Raw genomic sequence first — 20,308 nt, 5'->3', positions numbered from 1 at the left:
GTCACTTCTTCCTAATTAGATCTACCTATGGACTGTGGTTTCAAAAAAAAAAAAAAAAGGAAAAAGCAAGGGTGACTGTGGAAAAAATCCAATTATTTCTATGTTTTCGGCTGCCATAAAAGAGACTTCTTAAAATTCAGCCTTCCCAGATTTCCGTTTTACTGCTGCAACCCAAGATTAGGACATTTATGTAACAGAGCAACTTCAAAGGAATCCATAGTAAGTGTATTAGGTGGAATTAGTACTGTGTTAGATTTCACCTGAGCCACTGCACTTGCCAACACTCAGCCTTTATGAATTCATAGGATTAACACCAAATCTAAAAGGAAAGAAAGAGGCTTCTTGTCAGCAGAGACTTGGAAATTGCTCCTGCTGCATTTCTCAGCTGACTCATCTCCTGAACAGCAAAAGGAAATTTTGAACATTTTAGCCAACGTGAAGCTTCCTGCTTAAATAAAACGAGCGTGATCTCTGGAAGCTTCAGTGCACACCAGATCCTCAGAAAATGAATTAAACAGACATTGCAGCCAGAGAAATTTGTGTCCCTAAGCCCCTTTCTTACTGCAATCACTCCGTTAGGCTGAATTAAATATTCAAACATTCAGCTGCTCTCCAGGGCTAGCTAAGATTTCCTTCCTCCACGCATGCTTTGAATGAAGAAGAGCACCGTGCAAGGTGCAGCGTGCTCCGCTCACGATCGGCTCCGGCCTCCCGCCAGCCAGCCGAGCTGGGGCGGGCGTGGGGCTGGGAAGGGGAAGCATTGCCAAGGAAAAAGCAGCTTACGAGTCCTGTGCGGCTGGGCTTGCTGCTTACGGAGGAGGCCACGGAGCTCAGCGAGCTCAGGGAGGAGGCGCTGGGGCTGCGCTTCAGGGCGGTGGGTGTGGGCAGCACCTTGCGCACCGCGGGCTTGGCCTTGGCCGGCGTGGTGGAGGGGAAGCCGATCTTGGTCACCTTGTGCACCGGGGCGAACAGGCCGTACTTGGGCTGGCACTGGAAATACCTGCCAGGGGCAAAGCGAGCAGAGGAGAGCAGGAATTAACGTCTTTTTTTTAACACGTGCACGGGGTGTGTTTATGGAGAATTCTAGATCGGGAGTATTCCATTCAGATTCGGTTTTATATCCATAGCTTTCTCCTTCATCACATTCCTCTGAGCTGCCAACAGATGTGATGGCTGAGAGTTAAAAACAGAAATCAGATTTTAATTAGATCAAGTAGTTTTATATTTTATTGCATACACACCATTTGTGCATATTTGATGATGTGGAACATGTATCTTTGGTTAAATATAGACAAAAGCCACTTTTAATTTTAAAGCTGTGATCACCTACGTTAAGGTGGTACAATCCTTGTTTACTTAATGAGGTAAAAAACTGTTCCTTATGGCAAATAAGAAAGAAAGTTAAATTGTGATGTTAATTAATGCCTTCTGAGTGTGACTTATCACTTACTGGAGGGAGCAGCTACACTTCTCCCAGTCTCTACTAGGAGGCAACTGTTGGAACAGGAGCTTCCAGCTCCAGGGATGCTGGAAGATCTCCCTTAAGTACAACTACTGGATACCCAGAGATTTTCTTAACTGAGCATTCCTTCCAAGCTGCGAAATCAAACAGGCATTCAAAAGAAGGAAATTGTGTTTTCCATTACCAGCCTACGAATAAAACTCACATGGGAGGAGAGATCAGCTCGTCCCACGAATCTGAAAGAAGTGTTGGCATCAGAGAATTCAAACCATGGCACACCAACCCTCCCCACCACCAGCAGACAAGGCAGGTTTAGAGTCTCCCTCCCTCCCCTGACTGAAAATTTCATGGAAGATATAAAAACCCAGAAGAGAATACAGAGAAAAATCCCATAAAGTAAATCTGGGGACGGACTGACCTCGTGCCAGCAACAGCTCCATCATTCTTTCCCAGGGGTTCATCCAGCTCTACTCCACACCACTCTCCTTTAGCAAAGTCAGTTTCTCCCAAAAAACGCACGACTCCAGCTTTTGTTCCTCCAACCTAAAGCATTTAATGCATTTCCAAAATAAAACACCCAATTCAGTGAAGAAGCTTTTGGCATAACCATGTTGACAAAGCACAGGAATGGCATAAGCAGTTCTTATTTCCAACTATGTATTTTTTTTGTCTGTGAATTTGTTTTAATGTTGAACAAATACTGACCTTCACAACCAAAAATATTTTTAACAAGACACAGTATAACCAGTGTTCTGAATGCAACAGATTTGTGCTAGAGTTTCACATAAATTTCTATCAGCAGCAGATTAGGATTTCTAAGGTCTGTTTACTTCTTATTCTAATTCTGTGAGGAAAAATAAAAGAAATGAAACAAGGAAAAAATCCTTTCATATTTTCTCCAAGGAATAATTCAGATAAACTCCACAGTACAGCCCTCTTATACTTTGAAGAACTAATATAAAGCATGATACAGAGCACTTGGCAAAACTGTAGCTATAACCAGCTATTTGAATCCTTGGGGAGGGAAGAATCATTTTATCTTTTCTTCACTTTCAAGAATAAATAAATCCAACCCAAACACTCCTAAATGAAAGCCTAGAAAGCAGTGGCTTTCAAACTTATATTAAATATTTACAGCCATTCCAATTACTTGCAATGTCTGTGAACTACAGCTTTTCCTAAGGGGAAAAAATCTTCCATACCCAGGGGATGGAAGAATTAAATGAAGCGAAGAAGGAAAAGGTGTTGTGTGGCTGACACTTGCCAGGAAGAGCCACAGGATTCCTGCAGTTCAGGAAGGCAATATGTTGTGCCCTAAATTTGTGCAAATCTGTTCAGCCTGCATCTAGCACTGTGAGAACAGGGATATGGTGATGGAAACCTCTTCAAGGGATTCACAGAATTCCACGTGGAAAATGCACCAATGGCTTGAAAATGTCCACCTGTGTTTTCCAGCACACGTTGTACAACCAGGAATATTGTGAGGCCTTGGCTGAGAGCTTGAATGAAACCTATTGAAGGCTGTGATTCTCCTTTTTATAAACTAAAAAGTAAATTAGTATTTCATACAATTTTTACAGCAGACATTCTATTTCTTGGGGGAACTTCCCAGGATTACTAGAGAATAACCAGCTCCTCGTGCTGTAAATTAAGTTGCATGATCACAGCACATGAGAGAATTCACATCATTCCCGTTGGGAAGAATTCACTCACAAGGTCACCAGTGAGGAATCTAGGACTTTAGAAGCCTACAAAGTCCCAAGTCAGTGCCCAGGAGCTGCCACACACATTTGTGCTCCAGCTTCTGGCTCCAGTGGCAAGAAGAGGCTTCAGATGATGAAGAAAAATAATCCTAATCCACACAGGGAGAATAATGAACCTTTTTTGATATTATTCAAGTGAGAAAGGTGGCAGAGGCACCTCTTGTCCACACTTAAGGTGGCAGCCTCTTCTCTGCCAGTAGAAACAATTCTGGAACAACTGCAGGTCACCTTCAGATCCTGCTTTAAGTGCCACTGTAGCAAATTATTGCTCTCCATGGAATAAAAACACACAAAGTTTACAGTTATCATGACTCAGCCTAATATAGTAACCCGTAGAACCTTTGGTATTTAGTGTTCTTGGCAGAGAACACACAAACAAGCACTAGGACTGGCTTAGAAAAAAAGCATTGTAACTACCCAAAGAGTTACAGAGAACACAGATCTCTGGCACAGTGGTGAGGAGGGAATATATAACACTGATAAAGAATTTCCTGGGAAGAACTACCCCTAGAATTGAGAGATACGTTATTCACCCTCAGACATCAGCTACTTTTTCTAGAGGGTAAATACCTTAAAGTACAAACATAAAAATAAATTTTAACTGCACTCCAAGTCCATACTGAGTTCCAAGTTCTCCTCCTTCTTCCTTTTCTAGCAAGTTTGGGGAAGGGGTTTTGTATCTTTGTCTTGTTTTGTTTGGTGGTTTTTTTCTTTACAGATAAATTTGGAACATATCTTTAGGTGAAGAGAGTTCTGGTTAGAAGCTGTCTCCCCACTCAATTTGATCCTGTTTTCTACCTGAGAAAACAGAATGAAATCAAAAGAGGCTCTACAAACCCATTTAAAAAATTAGACAGGAGAACTGGAACAACGGCCCAGATAAGGAACATTCCTCCAAAGACAACAGTCAGGTTTGGGGTTGCACAGAGAGATTCCTCAAGCTCCTTTTCCAGAACCCTCGAGCCAGGCGATGGAATTTTTTTCCTGTTTTGTGGTGCGTGTTTGTGTCCGTGGTGATTTTTTTAAACAAACCCAAATTAATTACCTAAACACAGCCACCCACCACCTTTCCATAGGAAGGTGACTGGGGTAAGTGAGGTAAGAGGTGTCTGGAGCACCGTGGTGGAACAGGATAACTCCATGCAAGGATTCCCAGGGACAGGAAAAACTGCTCCAATCTGTTCCCTCCAACTCACACTGCAAATCAACCTCTAGAGAAGTAATGCTGGCTCCAGGATAACACAGATTAAACTTGGGTGCAGAATATTCTTCCTTTTCTGTTTCACACCTCGGCCCTGCTCATCCTCCACGTTCATGTAAAAAATGTGAAGAGTTCATTTTGAAGAGACCACAAACTGGGAGACACAACCTGGAGGAATGTGGCAGTGCCCAGAGCCCCCTGGACCTGCTCCAGCCCCTGCAGTGCCCTGACCCACGGCCTGGTGGGAGCCAGCAAATGCAGGAATTCGGATCCCAGAGCAGATGGGGCTGCTCAACACGAGATTCCCGGGAGAAGCAGCAAAGTGACTCGTCTTGTAACCATGGTACCTGGGTTATTTTAAACAGGACTCAAGGGAGAATGCCAAAGAATTTCTGCTTTTTTCCAAACCCAGTCCAGTTTCTTTGAATAACTAGCTACTACATTTCTCTCTCTCTGCACTCACTGTGTGTCCTCACAAGAACAGGAACTGGAGCACCCTGTGGCTGTAACGGGCTCAGAGAACCACTGAAGGTCTACATGGGCAGTTTTGCTCAGTTTTAAGTAAAAGCTTTCTAAATTTCAGCTTTAAAGACAGGTTCAGCCCTCCTTTATGAAGTTTGAGACTACTGAAGGCTTCCAGTCGTTCACACACATCTCTCCCAGAAAGTGCATTTATCTCCAGCTGTAATTAGTACCTGCAAGTGACAACACCTGCCTTGAGAAGAAAATAATAATAATTTATTCTCTTGGTAGTACAATGTGAGGTGCTACTGTACAGGACAGTGTGGTAAAGGCTTTTCATGATGAAAGTTGCTGTACATATACAGACTTAATAGTGCCATAAATGGGAAAAAAAATCCTGACTTAACTCAATTGTTCCAACAGACATGAAAAAAGAACTGTACTTACAGAGTATAGCATCTCTTATAGAAAAATTACTTTTTACAATTGTGAGAATTACAGCAAAAGAAGGTAAAAAACCCAACCTCAAACCACAAAACTAGCTGCATTTGCCAGAAGATCTACTTCCCTGTACTGCATGAAGGACTAAAATAAAAAACATCCATTTCTAAAAGAAACAGGGGAAAAATATTAAAAGGTTTCTGAAAGTTCTATGAAAAAATACAGCACAACTACCACAAAGACAGTTTTCTATGACCTTCTTTCATGCTAAGGCAGGTCACTAAATAATGGATAGAGAAAAGAGCTGCCAGACCTTTTCTCAGTCAGTTCCCACACTCAATAGAGTCAGGCTGTAAAATACAAAGCTGTAATACTCCAGAGAATCTAGGTTAGACTACAGGTCATGGTGAGGTGAGGAATTTTACTTGGAACTCACTGGAGTTACGTCAAACACATGCAAAAAAGCAATTAAATTCCATTTATCCAATTACACCTGAGCTTACATTAATTTGCTGCCAGGTAAAGTGAAATAGCAAAATGGGTTTGGGAAGCTGAAGTGGTTAAAAACCTCCTGGTGAAAGGACAAGGGGATGAACACATCAGAGCTTGTGAGAACCTTTGTGGAGCTGCATTTCCAAAGATAAGGAAAAGGAGGAAACAAATAAACCAGTGTAATCCAGGGAGGACAAAGAGAGATGGTCTAAAAAATGAGAGTGTGATTTGAGCAGTGCTGCTGGAAAAGAGGACAGGCAGGGTCTGAACGTTGTCAGTGTAACAATATCACTTATTCAAACCAGCCCAGAGGAGGTAAAAGGTGAATAACAACTGCTCTGTCTCCCCTTCTGCCCAAGCATGAACTTGTGGTGACTCCTGAAAGCAACACTTGGATATTTCTGCATTTTCAGGACAATTCAGCACCACAATGTGCAGCACTTGGAAAAGCAAAACCCACCCAGCCACGCAGAGCCTTTGAAACACCTGGGATCCACTAATCAGGTTCTAATCAGAATCATCTTCCTCTTGTTTCTCCAAATTTAGCAGAACTGTTTCCAGCTGGCAACAGAAATTGTGTTTAATTGATTTGTTCACCCCTTCAAGGCCAGAGGGGACAAAGGCACCACCTCCTCTGGTTCTCATGGAACAGGTCTTTACATTTCACCCAGTTCCATCAGTAATTAACCCTGTAACTGTACTGAGCTCATTTCTGTGGGGATGTTTTTGCAGCAGAGCTGATATCCATCAGGAAACATGCTGCCACTGACAGGCTGTTTTCATACTTAATCACTCCATTGTTCAAACATATTTAAATTTCAAATAAAGCAAATTTGACTGTGGCCTCTGGCCACTGGCTCTCATTACAATTTGTTTTGGAAGATCACAGAGCTCTGCAGCATCCACCATGCAGGTACACTCAGGTTTTAAGCAAGACACCTCAATTTTTCCCTTAGAACATTAGCAGCTTAAGTTCTTAAAATCTTTTTACTGCAAGATACTTTCTCTTGCTTGAGTCATCTTTCAGCTGTGTTCTGAATTCCTGCTGAATTCCAATGAGTTTTTCAAATAACTAAGGATGTAAATATACTGAGATCTTAAACCTATCAATGAAGTCAAAGTGCTAATTTTGAAGCCTAGACTGTTGGTAGTCAGGCTTTTAAAATAATTATAATCTCACAACATAACTCCATAATGGCATTTTCCCCACTAAATCTATAGTTTTAGAGAAGGAAGAACAGTGTTTGACAAAACTGCCATGTTTTAGTTTCTCAGCATTTGCTTCATCTATCAGTTATTGCCTTTTCAGCTGAGATTAGACAGATATTAGGTATTTGCTTTAGACTATCTTATTCCCTTTTAAAAATACCTACACAGCATCCAACACTGGATCAAGGCATGACTGGAACAGTGCTAGAACATCTCCCAAACTTTAAACTGGCCTCCATAATTCAGATTTTTCAACCCAGCAGTTCTGTGAGTAGCAGGATTACCGATGGCAGTTTTTCTGTGCCATTGGATATTATGGGTGAATGACTTCACTATCTAAAAATGCAAGAGTGACTTCTGCTGTTTCCACTGATGCAAAGAGGATTCAGACAAGCCTTGGTCATGTGGAGTCTGTGATGTGCAAAGTTCTGTGAAGGCAAACTACAGCTTTTCCAGAACTGGTGGGCAGAGCCTCCACCTTCTACTGGGCTGTTTCCATGGAACTTGGAAGAATCTGCTTTGAAACCTCCCTACTTCTACCCAATTTGGTTGCAGTCGACTTGGAAATTCAAAAGCGAGGCCAAAGTGGGCAAAAAACCTCATGTGCAATAAGATACACACTGTGCTACCACACAATCCTTCACTTCCAGAGAAAACAGTTTAGTAACTAAACCAATGTGCTATTGAGGTTCAATTCATTCATCCAACTCAAAGGAAACAAACAAAAAAAAAAGCCCTAACAGCAGTTCCATACTACAAAAGCCACATGTGAATTCATCACCACCACAAAAAAAAGCACAGACTAAAAGAAGTAAATAAACTGTTCTTTCTCCCATCCTGTGTTGAAATGACTGAGGACAACGTGTTCCTGGATAGTCCCCCTTGGGAAGGCAGGGAGAGGGGAAGGGAGCCAGGGAATCCACAGACACAAAAGGAATTAACTACTCCCAAAGCATGTGGGGAGTCACCAGTCCCTGCCATTACAGCCCAGGGACTCACATGCAACTTGAAGTTAAATAAGGAGTTGCCAAAACAGAGTGACTCAGACATGACTCTTGCCTTGCTCGAAGATAAATTTAACACCTTAGCTGTGAGCAGACACATAATGCCACATTCTGAAAAATGCTTAAAAGTAACACTAAAAGAAAGCAGAGGTTTGCACAGGGGAAATCACCCAGATGATGAGCTGCAAGCAAAGCCTTTGCACACCCCTTGTCCCTCAGATATTTTCTTGTATTTCATGCCTTGGCAGCCACTTAGCAAACTAATCTACATCACACATTACAGGATTCAAAGCACTGTGCCTAAGTAGACATACATAAATATAAGAATTGCTTTCATCCTTGACTTAACATGACAAAGCCATCAAAATACCTCACAGTCACCTCAGCTCAAGGATAAAGCAGAAGTGTGACTGAGCAGTTAAAACTGTCACATTTGAGGCAGGAGGCTCGAGAGAAGAGCGCCAGGAGAGCACGAACCACTCACACATTCCCAACTTCTAAATTTTTCTTCCTTTTCCATCTTTCTATGCTTTGTGCCAGATATTTTTGCACTGCTTTAACTGTAACACCACCAATGAATATTTGTTTTCATAACAGTTAAGTATTATATTAGACTTTTCAACAGACTAAGCTCAAAAGTGCATTTTCTGTTCAGAAAGTTGTAAAGTCCAGAAAAAGAAAACCTTAAAAAACACCCAAAGGACAATGCTAAAGGGAGAAACTCCTCTCTGCATGTGAAGTTTCTTTTTCCCTTGGCTGCTCTTCAGAGCCCTGGAATGTAATCAGTTGACAGCCCTATGTCATGTTTACTTGCAGATAGGTTACATGGGTGGAAACAAATCTGACAATAATCTCCTATCAGCCCCTGCCTGCTCCAGCACCAAAGACCTTGGGAAGAAACAACAAAGCACGGAATAACTTAACAGCCGGCTCTGTGAAACGGGGAATAAAGAGAAATGAGATGTCACTCCTGCACAGGAAGAACTTTGCAAAAAGGCCACATCAGCACTGTAAATTGAGTTTGCATCTTTTTGTGAACATATGGACGGAGGCCGAGTTGCAGCTTTACAGCTCAGCTCCAGAAGCAGCAGATTTGGCAGACCGTGATGAAGCTGTAACTGGTTAAATGAATGAAAGCACTTTAATCCCTTGAGAAGGCTAAGGCCCCTTAGGTTGATAAGATTTTTATTTATTTATTTAAAATCCAGCATCTGGTCCCTTCAGGGAAAAGCCGATGACGCCGTCAAAGCTGCTTCAACTTTTGGTAGGGGCAACAGTTGTCACCGAAAGCAGATTTCTCTCTTTTATTAACATCTTGGCTTTGTTTTGGTTGGGTAGCTCAGGGGGGTTTGTTTGTTTGTTTTTAAAATCAACTTTGCATTGGGCTCTTAAGAAATCCCAAGTGTGCAACACCAGGGCAAACAGGTTCTCTGGCCACAACTCAAAACAGGAAACCCAAACTGGCTGGGCCTGAAAGTAATTTGTTTTCTGAATTGGTTTTCTGTTGTTCTTTCCCCATCTGGTTTAGCACCGAGTACGACACTTCCACTGGCACTTCTTGCACAGGAATTCTTATTCAGAGCAGGTTCAAATGCTGAAGCTGGAGCCTGATTTTCAGCAGAAAAATCAACTGCAGTTCTGGCATGGTGTCATTAACCCCAGAAAGGCTGGATGAGGGCAGTGCAGATTTCCACATCAATTTTCCTGTGTTGCAGAATCCCCAAATACAAGATCAGCCTGTCCAGAGTGAATGTTCTAACTGTTAAATGACATCCACATTCCAGAACATACATCATATGTTAAGAATGGAAATTATGCCTAATACAGAGCTGTTTGAATTACTCTTTGCATTAATAACTCTACTTTGGTTTAGCCCTATTTTTCTCCAGCAAAAGATACATCAGTTCACCAAATGAAAAGCTGAACAGTGAACAACACATAATAAACCACAATTCTTTGAAATATCTAACTTATCTACCCATATTTTCAACATTTCCACATATAAAACGAGGTATTGTTGGTTTTTTGTTAGTGAAAGGAAGACTGAGCACAAGCTTGCTGAATATGGCTCAGATACACTGGGATTTGAGAGAGACAGATTTATCATCAGAGATTCCCACGACAGCAGAAGCACAGGGTGCTGGTTCAATTAATCATCTTTGAGGAGTAAACTACAGAAATCTAAGGGTCTTTTTCCACTAGAACATCCATTTAGGGCTATAATACTTCAGTGAATACTTGTGTATTCGCTCAGTTTGATTTGCTTTGACTCCTCTGGAATCTCAAGAGAGAGAACTTCTAAGGCAACAGGACAATGGGAATTTCTCCACAATTATTATACTTCCCTTACGGGCATTGATGTCTACCATGAGTTATTTTTCTGATGTTTACAACTCAATTTAATGGCCTGGAAATGTCTTCTTCAAATTGAGGGGAAAAACCAGGAAAGGTTGTAGCTGATTGTTGTAAGTATTTTTCTGCAGGCACCCACAGCTGACATATCCAATACCTTGAAGCACTGTCTCTTTTGATGTCAATGTCTTTTTAATATCCAAGGTCTTTTGGGAAAAGAGGTTTTTCTGCCCCCTGAAAAAGCAAGGCAGCTTGTTTTGCCTCTTTTTATCTCTGTATCCATAGCACTGTTCAGCACAACCTCACATGAGATGCTCTGAGCAAGCCTGGCTTTGAGAATACACAGGTGATCACCTCACAGCTCTACTTGGTTTTTGCAGTGGAATTTATTTTCTCTGGCATTTCTTTTCTCTGGGTTTCCCCCCCCCCCCCCTGGAAATTTTCTTCCTTTGTTTACTTCTCTGGAATATCTTTTCTTTAACTCTGAATAAGAGTCTCAAACAATCTGTACGTAACCACTGTTCTTCCTAATATTATCTGAATTAAGAAAAGATCATGTAAGGTACTTTGTCTTCATAATCAAATAAATCGGGGATACATTCACTGGAAGCTTCCTTTATTACTAACCCTTTATATTTTGAAGATACAAGTTCTGTAGAAGTTTGGGAGGACTCTCATATGGGACCCACTTGGCATTTCTTAATTCTAACTTGAAGTGTACAAAAGACTGGAGAAACCACCAGAGATCAAAGGACTAAGAAAAAAAAGCCCAAGGCATCTTTTCTCTCCACACAAAACAATAGAGGCCATGCACTGGAGCTTTAATCACCTCCTCAAGACTTCTTTGCTCCTAACAGCCTTTAATCAAAGCAGGTCACCCCAGCACTACTGAGGCAGCAGTTTGTTGGGGCAATGCAGAAGAAAACGTGAGGAGTGACAGCTTCTTCTCCTGGAGAGGAGCAGTATCAACAGCTCTGCAGGAACAGGAGAATGTTCCAACAAAGCTGAGCTTGCTGGGAAAGCCTGAAATTGAACCCAACATTTCAGGTTCAAACTAGTGCCAAATTTGCATCTGTGTAATACAAAAAGTTGAGATGTGAGTTAGTAAACACTGGTGGAATGGCCTCTTGTTCCTTGCTGATCCAGACTGGGCAGACAAAAAGAGCTGTAAGATTTTGCCATTTTTGTTGAAGTTATTCAAAATCAGCCAGTTACCAACAATAAAGAGAAACTTAAAGTAATTTCACTGATCCACTCAAGGTAACTCCCATTAAGGACATTTTAGAATCCAAGTCAGAGGAAAAGAAAAAATGAACAGATTGAAATACTTCAGTCTAACACTCCACACCCTGAGATCACACACTAAGATCAATAAAGCTGAGGCCATCTGATGTCCATTCTGGAATGCAATCTTGGCTGATGAGCTGCGCCTTCCCCATCTATGAATCTGCCCTTTAGGACATCATTTTCCAATTAGCTGTTTTAATAGGACTCCCAAATGAGCTTTTGTCTATCATGAATTCATTGTTCTGAGCTGCAGTCCTACACTGCTGGAGGCTCCCTGTTCCCAAACTGTAATTCCCAGCAGTTGTTTTCCCCACGTGTCCATCATCACCAAAACCCTTCACAAAACACTCACAGCAGCTGGTCCAAGCTGCAAGAAGTGATGGATGTTGCAGCACTGAGCCCCTCCAGCCCTGCAATGGTGTGGTCAGGACGGAACATGTCACGTGGCTGTGACACCACATTGTCACTTAGAGGGGAAATTCTGTGCTGAGGTGGGACTGGCAATTTCCACCCAACCTTTCATCCTCTTGTGTCATGTGTTACTGAAAAGGGACTGCTGTGAGCATAAATAAAACCCAAGAGATGGCCAGGTGGATTTGTCCCTCTGATGGAACAAGTGACACAAGTGACAGGCAGGTCTTTCCCAACAATTGGTGTTGGTTGGAGGCTCTGAGGACAGCTCCCAGAATTACTCAGTGACACCTCAACTCTACAGTTCAGTGCTGAACAGGAGTTCAGTGTCAGGGAGAAATATATTAACAGATGAATCACTTATTCAGCCAAGCTTGGGATTATTTGAACTAACCTGGCCACTTAAGATATTTACATCTGAATTATTAGACATGAGAGCAGAGACTGGGATTTATTACAAATAATTAGCATGGGATCCCAAAGGATTAAAAAAGAGTAAACAAGGATCCTGCCTCTTTAACATTCACATTCCTGAGTGTCTTATAGTGGTATAGAAATTATAGTTATGCATCACCAACACACTGTGCTAGGAATTACCCCAAAACCTCAAACTACAATTTGATGATTCATGAGGAACACTTACGGCAAACAGAGGTAGTAGAGAGGATGAAATATTAAGTTTAACTTGTCCTACTTAACAATTTGGGACCTTATTATTATCAAACTGTGGCACTTAGGATATGCTGCTTCTGCAATTTGCACTAATTAGACTCAGGGAAGGCAGAGTGATGCCTCCACAGCACCAGAGAACTCTCCCACCCAGAAGGGACATCCCAGAAGGGCTCACAAAGGTCCTGGAGGAAAAGGCAAACAAGTGGTTAAAGCCCTGATGTTGTCTGGAGGACAAGAGGGCTCAGTCTCTGACAGAAATAGCCAGGGATAAACCACAAATCTTTGTTTCCATTGGCACTCCAAGAAAACACATCTCAGCCCAAATCCAGCTGTCAGCCAACCCCTGCCCTCACTTCACCTTTGTCTCCTTCCTCAACTTGGTCCTGGGTTTTAAGCTCTTCTTAAACAGAAAGAGGAGGCAAATTCTTCCTTCAAAAATACAACAAACTTAATTAAAATATCAATCCACCTTCACTGCAGAATTATTATCTGGTGGGGCAATGCAGAACAAACAAAACCCAGGGTATTTTTTCTATATAATGTTCTTACAGTAACCCCAGAAGTGTTTCGATGCCAGGAGACTCACACCTGCCTAATGGAAATTCTAAAATTGTATCACAAATAAGAAAAGATTGTATCAAAAGAAGAGCTAGACAAATCTTCAGCTGAACGATTCACTCGAGTAAATCAAACCTAAAGTCAGGTCTCTGTTACAGTGATCACAGACCTGGTGGGCATACAGGGATCATTCCAGTTATGTATAAAGGCTACATAAATAGTCTTTAAATTAAGAATATAACATACACAACCTACCACCAGCTTTCTGATAATTATTTTTTTTTAAATGTTAAACATTTTTTAACATTATTGCTCGTAACAGAGCAATTCCCTTTTAAAAAGGTGAGATGATACACTGGCAGAAGCATTTAGGGGGCTGAATTTAGGAAGGGCAGCCAAGGGATGTGGCACATCCCCAAGAGCACACATAATTCCAGGCTGATCAGTGGCATTATGTGACTGCTTCTGCTCCTGCCTATCACCACTCAGGAACAATCAATTATTGAACTATTTGCTTTCTAAAGACACAGCCCTGGACAGGGCAGAAGACCTGCACGGAAATCTCACACACTTGGTTTTTATTTAGCATGACTGGAGCTCTTGAAGACAAAGAAAGATAGGCCACAAATATGTTGTTAAACACAATGTTGTGTTCTAAACAGTGGCAAAACAAAATAGATTAAAAGCTGCCAAAATAACCATTTTATCTTGGTAGTGCCAAGATATTCCCACAGCATGCAAAGAGCTTCTGTAAAGAAGACACTAGACAAAGAAAGCTAGAGCATAAATTTACATTATCTTGACCAAGGAAATGGCAGAAAAGTTTTGAATATTAGCAGAAGCTTGAATTAATCAATCAAAAGCAGCCACAGAAACCTTACCAGCACTCGATCTCCAATTTTGAGCTCCCTTTCTCCTTTCTTTAGTGATCCAGCTTCTGAGAGATTTGATATAGATTCACTGGCAGTTTTGGAAAGATTGCTAATCTGAGAAGGAGTTACATGTTCCTTAGCAGCAAGGGGGGTTTTCTGTGGAATTCCTGAAGGGGGGAGAGCAGCAGTGGATGAGGACACTGCACTAGCAGCTGATGTGGATGTTGGGGACGTGGCTCTCGAAGGATGAGCTGTCTGGGTACCGTTGGCTTCATCCTCTGTCACCACTTTCCTGGTGAGTTTGGACGGCCTTGTGAATATTCCCCGGAGGGGCTCACACTGGAAATAGCGAACTCCAGCCACGGAGCCATCGTTCTTCCCGATGGGCTCGTCCAGGACAATCCCTGCCCACTGCCCCGGGGCAAACTGCGTCTCCCCCAGGAACTGGATGAAGCCGGGTTTGTTCCCATTGACCCAAACGCGCTCCCCGACTCTGAAATCATCCACAAATTCCTCGTGTGCATCTGCAGGGGCTGTGCTTGAGGTCTTCTCACTGGGAGCCGCTTTTTCTGCTGGAGCTGGAATCAAAGCACAATGAGCAACAATGGGGATCAAATACACCAGTGTTCCAGAGAGCATCATTACTTAGTTTCAATGTGACAATGTCTCTAATTAGGAGATCACAACTCCTGATATTCCTGTGCAAACGCTGTAATCTCTGGAAAAAAATAATTCAAAATCTGAGGACAGAGACACTGAATGCATTTAATGAAGGTTTTGGTAAAAACCTTGTAAAAATCACAGGTCTGACTTCAAAAACTCCCAAAGCATTTTTATCATGACACAGTTTCTTTGAGGAAAATTGCTTGATCTCCAATTAGTAACCTTTAGATTTTTTGTATGCTCCACATGTAATTTTTTAAAATCAGAAATACAAGCCAAAATACATTGGTGTAAAGAGTAAAATGGGATTCAAGCTACTTTTTGTCAGAAGGTGAGTAAGGGAATAATTAAGATATTTAACTATTCCTTACCAGCAGCAACAGGTGTAGGTGTTTTCAGCAGTGAACCCCCGTGCTTGATGGTCTTTGAAGGAGCTTTAAGTCCACTTGGTTTTAGCATACTCATCTTTTTGCAATACCAGTGGTTATCCTCCTCGTCTGTAGCAACTATCTTTTTCCAAACATGGAGAAAATATATTGTTCAAGCTTTTCCAACTCTGGAATAAACCTGTATATAAAAAGATCAGACATGAGCAAAGATCAATGTTAACTCCTGCGGAGGGGATTTCTGTACATACACAATCTGTGTATAAAATGCATTATTAAAAAAATGCTTTCCAGAAGCAACCAGCAGCATTTCCAACTCCCCATCTTTTGAAGGCCACTTCCTATTAAAACCTAGATCATCAAAAGAACTCACTTTGCTGAATGCTGCTGTATTTATCTTGAGATTTAAACTAAAAGGCTATTTTAAGAAAGAAAAACAAAGCCCTTAACAGCATAGCTAACACTGCACATCGATCTAACTGCTGCACACACACAACTGTTTTCAGTCACATTTTTCCAGTGTTGCAACACCCCAGCAAAACCAACTAGAGAAAGAGCAGCAAGAGAAATCAAGACAGCCAGGAATTTCAGGATAAAAGGAGTAAAGTTTCTGAGAGATTGGAACTGAAAAGCTGAAATTGTTTCAGAGTTACATGATGACAAGTGAAAAGCGAAGAGCCACCTCAGCTCTCTGTGACCTCAGATCACAAGATACGCTGGCTCGCAGTCCCCACCAGTGCCCCAGCTAAGAGGAGGGACTCTTCCTAATGTTGCTAGGATAGAACTTGGAAGCCAGCTCGAGGCTTTTCAGTGTTTTTGCCACAGGAGGCATCTTCTTTCTGATTACAAAAGCTTCAGAAAGGCTTTTTCATCTCTAATGAAAAATCCGTATTTTTTTACCTCGAGTGCGAATTCAAAGCCGAACTTCAAGGCGACCGCTCTCCCCCCTCTTCAAAGGAATAAACTATTCTGTGTGAACACAGCTTGGCTTTGTGCTGACTTTTACATGAGGCACTGCCAGAACAGCAACACCACTTAAAGAGCAGCAGCACACACCTAAACAAAAACCTGAAGGGAAAAAGGGAACAGGCAGGCAGCGAGTTTGCTCAACTGTTTGCTCAGAACACGTCAAACAAGAACTACAAAGCAGGGCCCAGTCCTGCCCTTTACTCAGCACTCTTGGCACCTGTCAGGACAGAAAGTTGGGCAGCTGCAGCCTCCCAGAGCCCAGGGCTGCAAACTGGGAGCTCAGCACCCAGTTAAAGGTAAAACAACAAACGTGCCAGGAGAGACAGCTCTGCTGCAGCAAGGAGAACTAAGGAGAATGAACCAATCCTGTCTTTGTGTACCAGTCCAAGATTTATCCCTGCTGTACCATGAATTATTAATCAGCGTTCCTAAAAATCAATTCACTGCTTTGTGAACCTAAACACCAAAGTGAAATGTTCCTTATGTTATTTCAAGACCTGCCATGGCAAATCAAGGCATTTTCTAAGTCTGCAACTTAAAAAGCATGAATTACCACCTTGGATGTAATTGTGTTTGCCTACAATTTAAGTTCTGCTCCATGAAAATGATGAAGTGCTGGGAAGATTTCTGAACTTTTTTTTTTCTAGTGTTGCCAGAAGTTTGTCACCCACCTGCCTGCAGAGTTATGACTCTCCATCACATTTCCTTACTTTTCCTTTTAGAAATCTTCTAAAACTGCACTTTGATCTTACGCACCAAGGGCCTGAAAAGCCTTCTTTTCTCTCTTATAAATGTGCTCCCTTTCTCAGGCTACAGGCCCTACTCCCTCCTCTCTAATTCCAGAATCTTTATGCTCACCTCCCTTACTTTCCTCAACCTACCAAAATCCATGGAACAGAAAAACTGTTCAAGATAAAGAAGGATTTGGTACAAATTCAGAAACAGGAGACGCCTCATGGTCAGTCCTTTTCAGTTCAGTCAGTGCCAAAGACCAAATCGATGGAAATCTGGGCCAAGAGTCCTCCTCAAGGAAGATTTCTCCTAAAGCCTGGGAACTGGAACTGCTCCCCAGCACTCTGCCATTCTTTTCCATACATCACCTCTTTTTTGGCCCCCAAAGACCATTCCAGCACCACCACAACTGCACTGGGCAAGGACAGGTATAGCAAGAGCAAGCACACAGCACCTTACCACCCAAATTAGACTTTGCCAGTTTCAGTTAATTATTTATTAATAGGTGGCTAACAAGCCTCTGCTCAACACAAAGTTAGAATGTTCTACCACTGCATTTTTTGGCTCAGGGTACTCATTCACAGCTTAATCTTGCTCTCCACAGTCATGGGTTATGTATTTGCTGTGTCATTTGCTTTTCTCAACACACAGGCCTTCAACTAGGCCAGAAGTAACACAATCCCTCATGTCCTGGTTTCAGAGTTACTGAAATTGTAGCTTAATTGAGACAAAATAAAAGCTAAGATTATAGGCAACACTTTTTTGGTAAGTGACTGCCTCACTGCAACAGTTAAAATGCAATTTTTGGTCTTGGGGACAGAGCCTTTGGAGCAGCATTGCCTAATGGAGCTCATAAAACACAGAAATTTGCATCAAGTGATTTCAAGCATTACACACTTCAACATATCCTAACAGGCTCCAGATGTCAATGATCTCATTTCAGTGCTCATAAAAGACAGCAGCTCACTGCTTGTCTCAATTTGTGCTCTCCTCCCTTGAATCTGTCTCAGCTCTCCTGAAAAAGGATCCCTATAACCAATAGGCAAAAATATTACTGTGTCCCAAAATACCCTATCAGGAACCTAAGGAAAGGTCCAGAAAGCCTCTGATATTCCACTGAAGTGTTCTACCAATAACAAAACTGAGCATAAAAAGAGATTTTAAGCACAGGCTTTGCACTTGTGCCATTATTGGAAAAACATGACTACACACAGTATGAATTTTAACTGATTAATGATATCCTTATCTACCTTTTAAAGACCTCTAAGTATTGCATGGATCAAGCAACCAGTTGGGAACTATTGGTTTAACTAAATAAATCCCACTAATGTGCTGTGTGGGAACAGATGTAAATTCTGGTGGCAAGCTGATCTTAAAAATAAATAAATAAATGTAGCCCCATAATTACAAAATTACAAAAGCAGAATATTTTCCAACCGTCCAAAAAGGAATTCCTATAACAAAAAGAAAGCAGCTGTCCAACATTCCTTTCAAGACTATTTTCAACAAATAGTACTCCAAAAAGAACTAAATTTAATGAGAACACAGGGAGAAAAGCCTCAGCTCACTCTGCTTAACCCTGTCGTCACGACAAGAATTTAAGAGTAGCAGCAGAACCAGTGAATAGTTTAGGTTGGAAAAGACCTCTAAGATAATTAATCCAGCTTTTCCCAGTTCTTCAAAACACTTCAAATTAAAAAGATTAATATTTAACTTAGTTAACACCATGAATAGAGTAAATGCTGCTGGAAGATGCCTGGCAATGCCAATGCATTTCCAAGCTCACAAAGAGATTTGTTGATTTGTTAACTGTGCTGAGCACAGAGGTGCTTTGCAAAACACACATAAACAGTCACACTAAAAGATAAAGAGTAAATATTCTAGAAGGGGTTTGTGGAACAGGTAACGGCTGAAAAATCTCACAGGGCCCTACAAGCAGAGACCATCACATGCAAGCCCTGTGGCAGTCAGTAATAAGCACCTAGAAAACAAATTCCCATACCATGAAGAAGAGGTAGAATGACCAAAATAAATCAGAAAATCCTTCCGTAGAAAAGCTAAATGGAAAATATATTATAAAGACCACAATGATGCAGTAACTTCATCTTCCTCAGAGAAAAACAAACTTAGCACAAGAAGAACTGCTTGAAATCTCCGCCTGAACAACATTTCTTAAATACCTGTTTCATACTTGTCCAACTGCTGCTGCCAAGCACGAAGGAGCTCATGAATCATTCCTCAAATATCTGGAGTTTAGAGAAAGTAACTTGGAATTTTGAACCTGCAAAGATTTCCCCTCCAGTTCATGAGTTAAGAGCTCTGACCCTACACAGTTATGAACACAACTCCTAAAATTATTGCAGTCTTAAAACTATAGCACATAAACATGTTCTCTATGATTCAGATCTAATTCCTACAGCTCCAAAAGTCGTATTTGCAGACTCCTGGGCTATCATTACACTCCTGTAAAATGTGAGTATAGATATTTACAAAAGCACTTATTATTGTTTTAGTTGAATTGATAAGCTTTTGAAATTCATACTGGATTTAAAAACACAACCCCATTTTGGCCTTGAACAAAATCAATGCCTTCTCCTGGCACTGCTCTTTGCTGCTTGCTGCCTCTTGGAAAATATTTCTTTGTGTGCAAGAATGAGCCAGGTCAGAGCCAAACGTGTGGAAGATTCTGAGGGAAGTCATTCATGCACAGCAGGTGCACCAACTGACCAGACTGGGATATGCCCAGCAGCATCCTTACAGGAACAACTCTGGATGAAAGGGGGGCACAAGAGAAGCTGAATCCCGGAACAAAAATCTTCCTAATCATGACTCCCCCTCTGCTGCATTCTGGGTCTGTTGGAGAAAATTCTTACTGGGCACCCAAAAAGTCTGAATAACCACTGTGTAAGCAGTGGATTACATTTACAATGAAATATTCCAGACCACACAATATCCACTGTAAATGTCTCACTCAGCTTCAAAGCCAGTCCTGTACAATTACAAGTTGCTAAACCAGAAGGATGGATTTGGAAGCCCTCATGCATTCCCTTTACAGAGCTTCTCTGGAGTGATGCAGCCCTCTTGGTGTTTCTGGCCACTCACTACTTAAACACAACCATTCTGGAGCAATGAACTCACATCCAGGTCTCCCTGCATTGATCCACTGAAGGCAGACAGTGAAAAGGCAAATGAACTTCCCTCTGACCCTCACGCTTCTGTCTTACTGCAAATTCCATGTGTTTTGTCAGCTCTGATGCATTTATTGAATGGGCAGCAAGTTCAGACTGAAACACAGCAGAAAGCACCGTAGGCATTTGTTAACAAAGAGAGGCACAAACAGCAAATCATGGTGGGACTGAGGTAACACCCTCT

General features: G+C 41.7%; 1 protein-coding gene across 2 annotated transcripts in view; it reads right to left on the bottom strand.

Annotated features, from left to right (window-relative positions):
* The window catches only part of CLIP1 (CAP-Gly domain containing linker protein 1), a 61,347-nt gene that overhangs the window by 34,687 nt on the left and 6,352 nt on the right, over nucleotides 1-20,308 (bottom strand). For both annotated transcript variants that reach the window (XM_066200070.1, XM_066200069.1), the window contains exons 2-5: nucleotides 15,221-15,416; nucleotides 14,196-14,764; nucleotides 1,881-2,005; nucleotides 784-1,000 (exon numbers count right to left, since the gene is read on the bottom strand). In XM_066200070.1, the coding sequence (XP_066056167.1) occupies nucleotides 784-1,000; nucleotides 1,881-2,005; nucleotides 14,196-14,764; nucleotides 15,221-15,314 (1,005 nt within the window). In that variant the 5' untranslated portion in view covers nucleotides 15,315-15,416. The remainder of the gene's footprint in view (nucleotides 1-783; nucleotides 1,001-1,880; nucleotides 2,006-14,195; nucleotides 14,765-15,220; nucleotides 15,417-20,308) is intronic.

Source organism: Chamaea fasciata, unplaced genomic scaffold (assembly GCF_029207755.1).
Source record: "Chamaea fasciata isolate MVZ Bird 193981 ecotype frontalis unplaced genomic scaffold, bChaFas1.0.hap1 SCAF_18, whole genome shotgun sequence".
Classification (NCBI taxonomy): Eukaryota; Metazoa; Chordata; class Aves; order Passeriformes; family Sylviidae; genus Chamaea; species Chamaea fasciata.
This window is presented reverse-complemented; position numbering and strand designations above follow the sequence as displayed.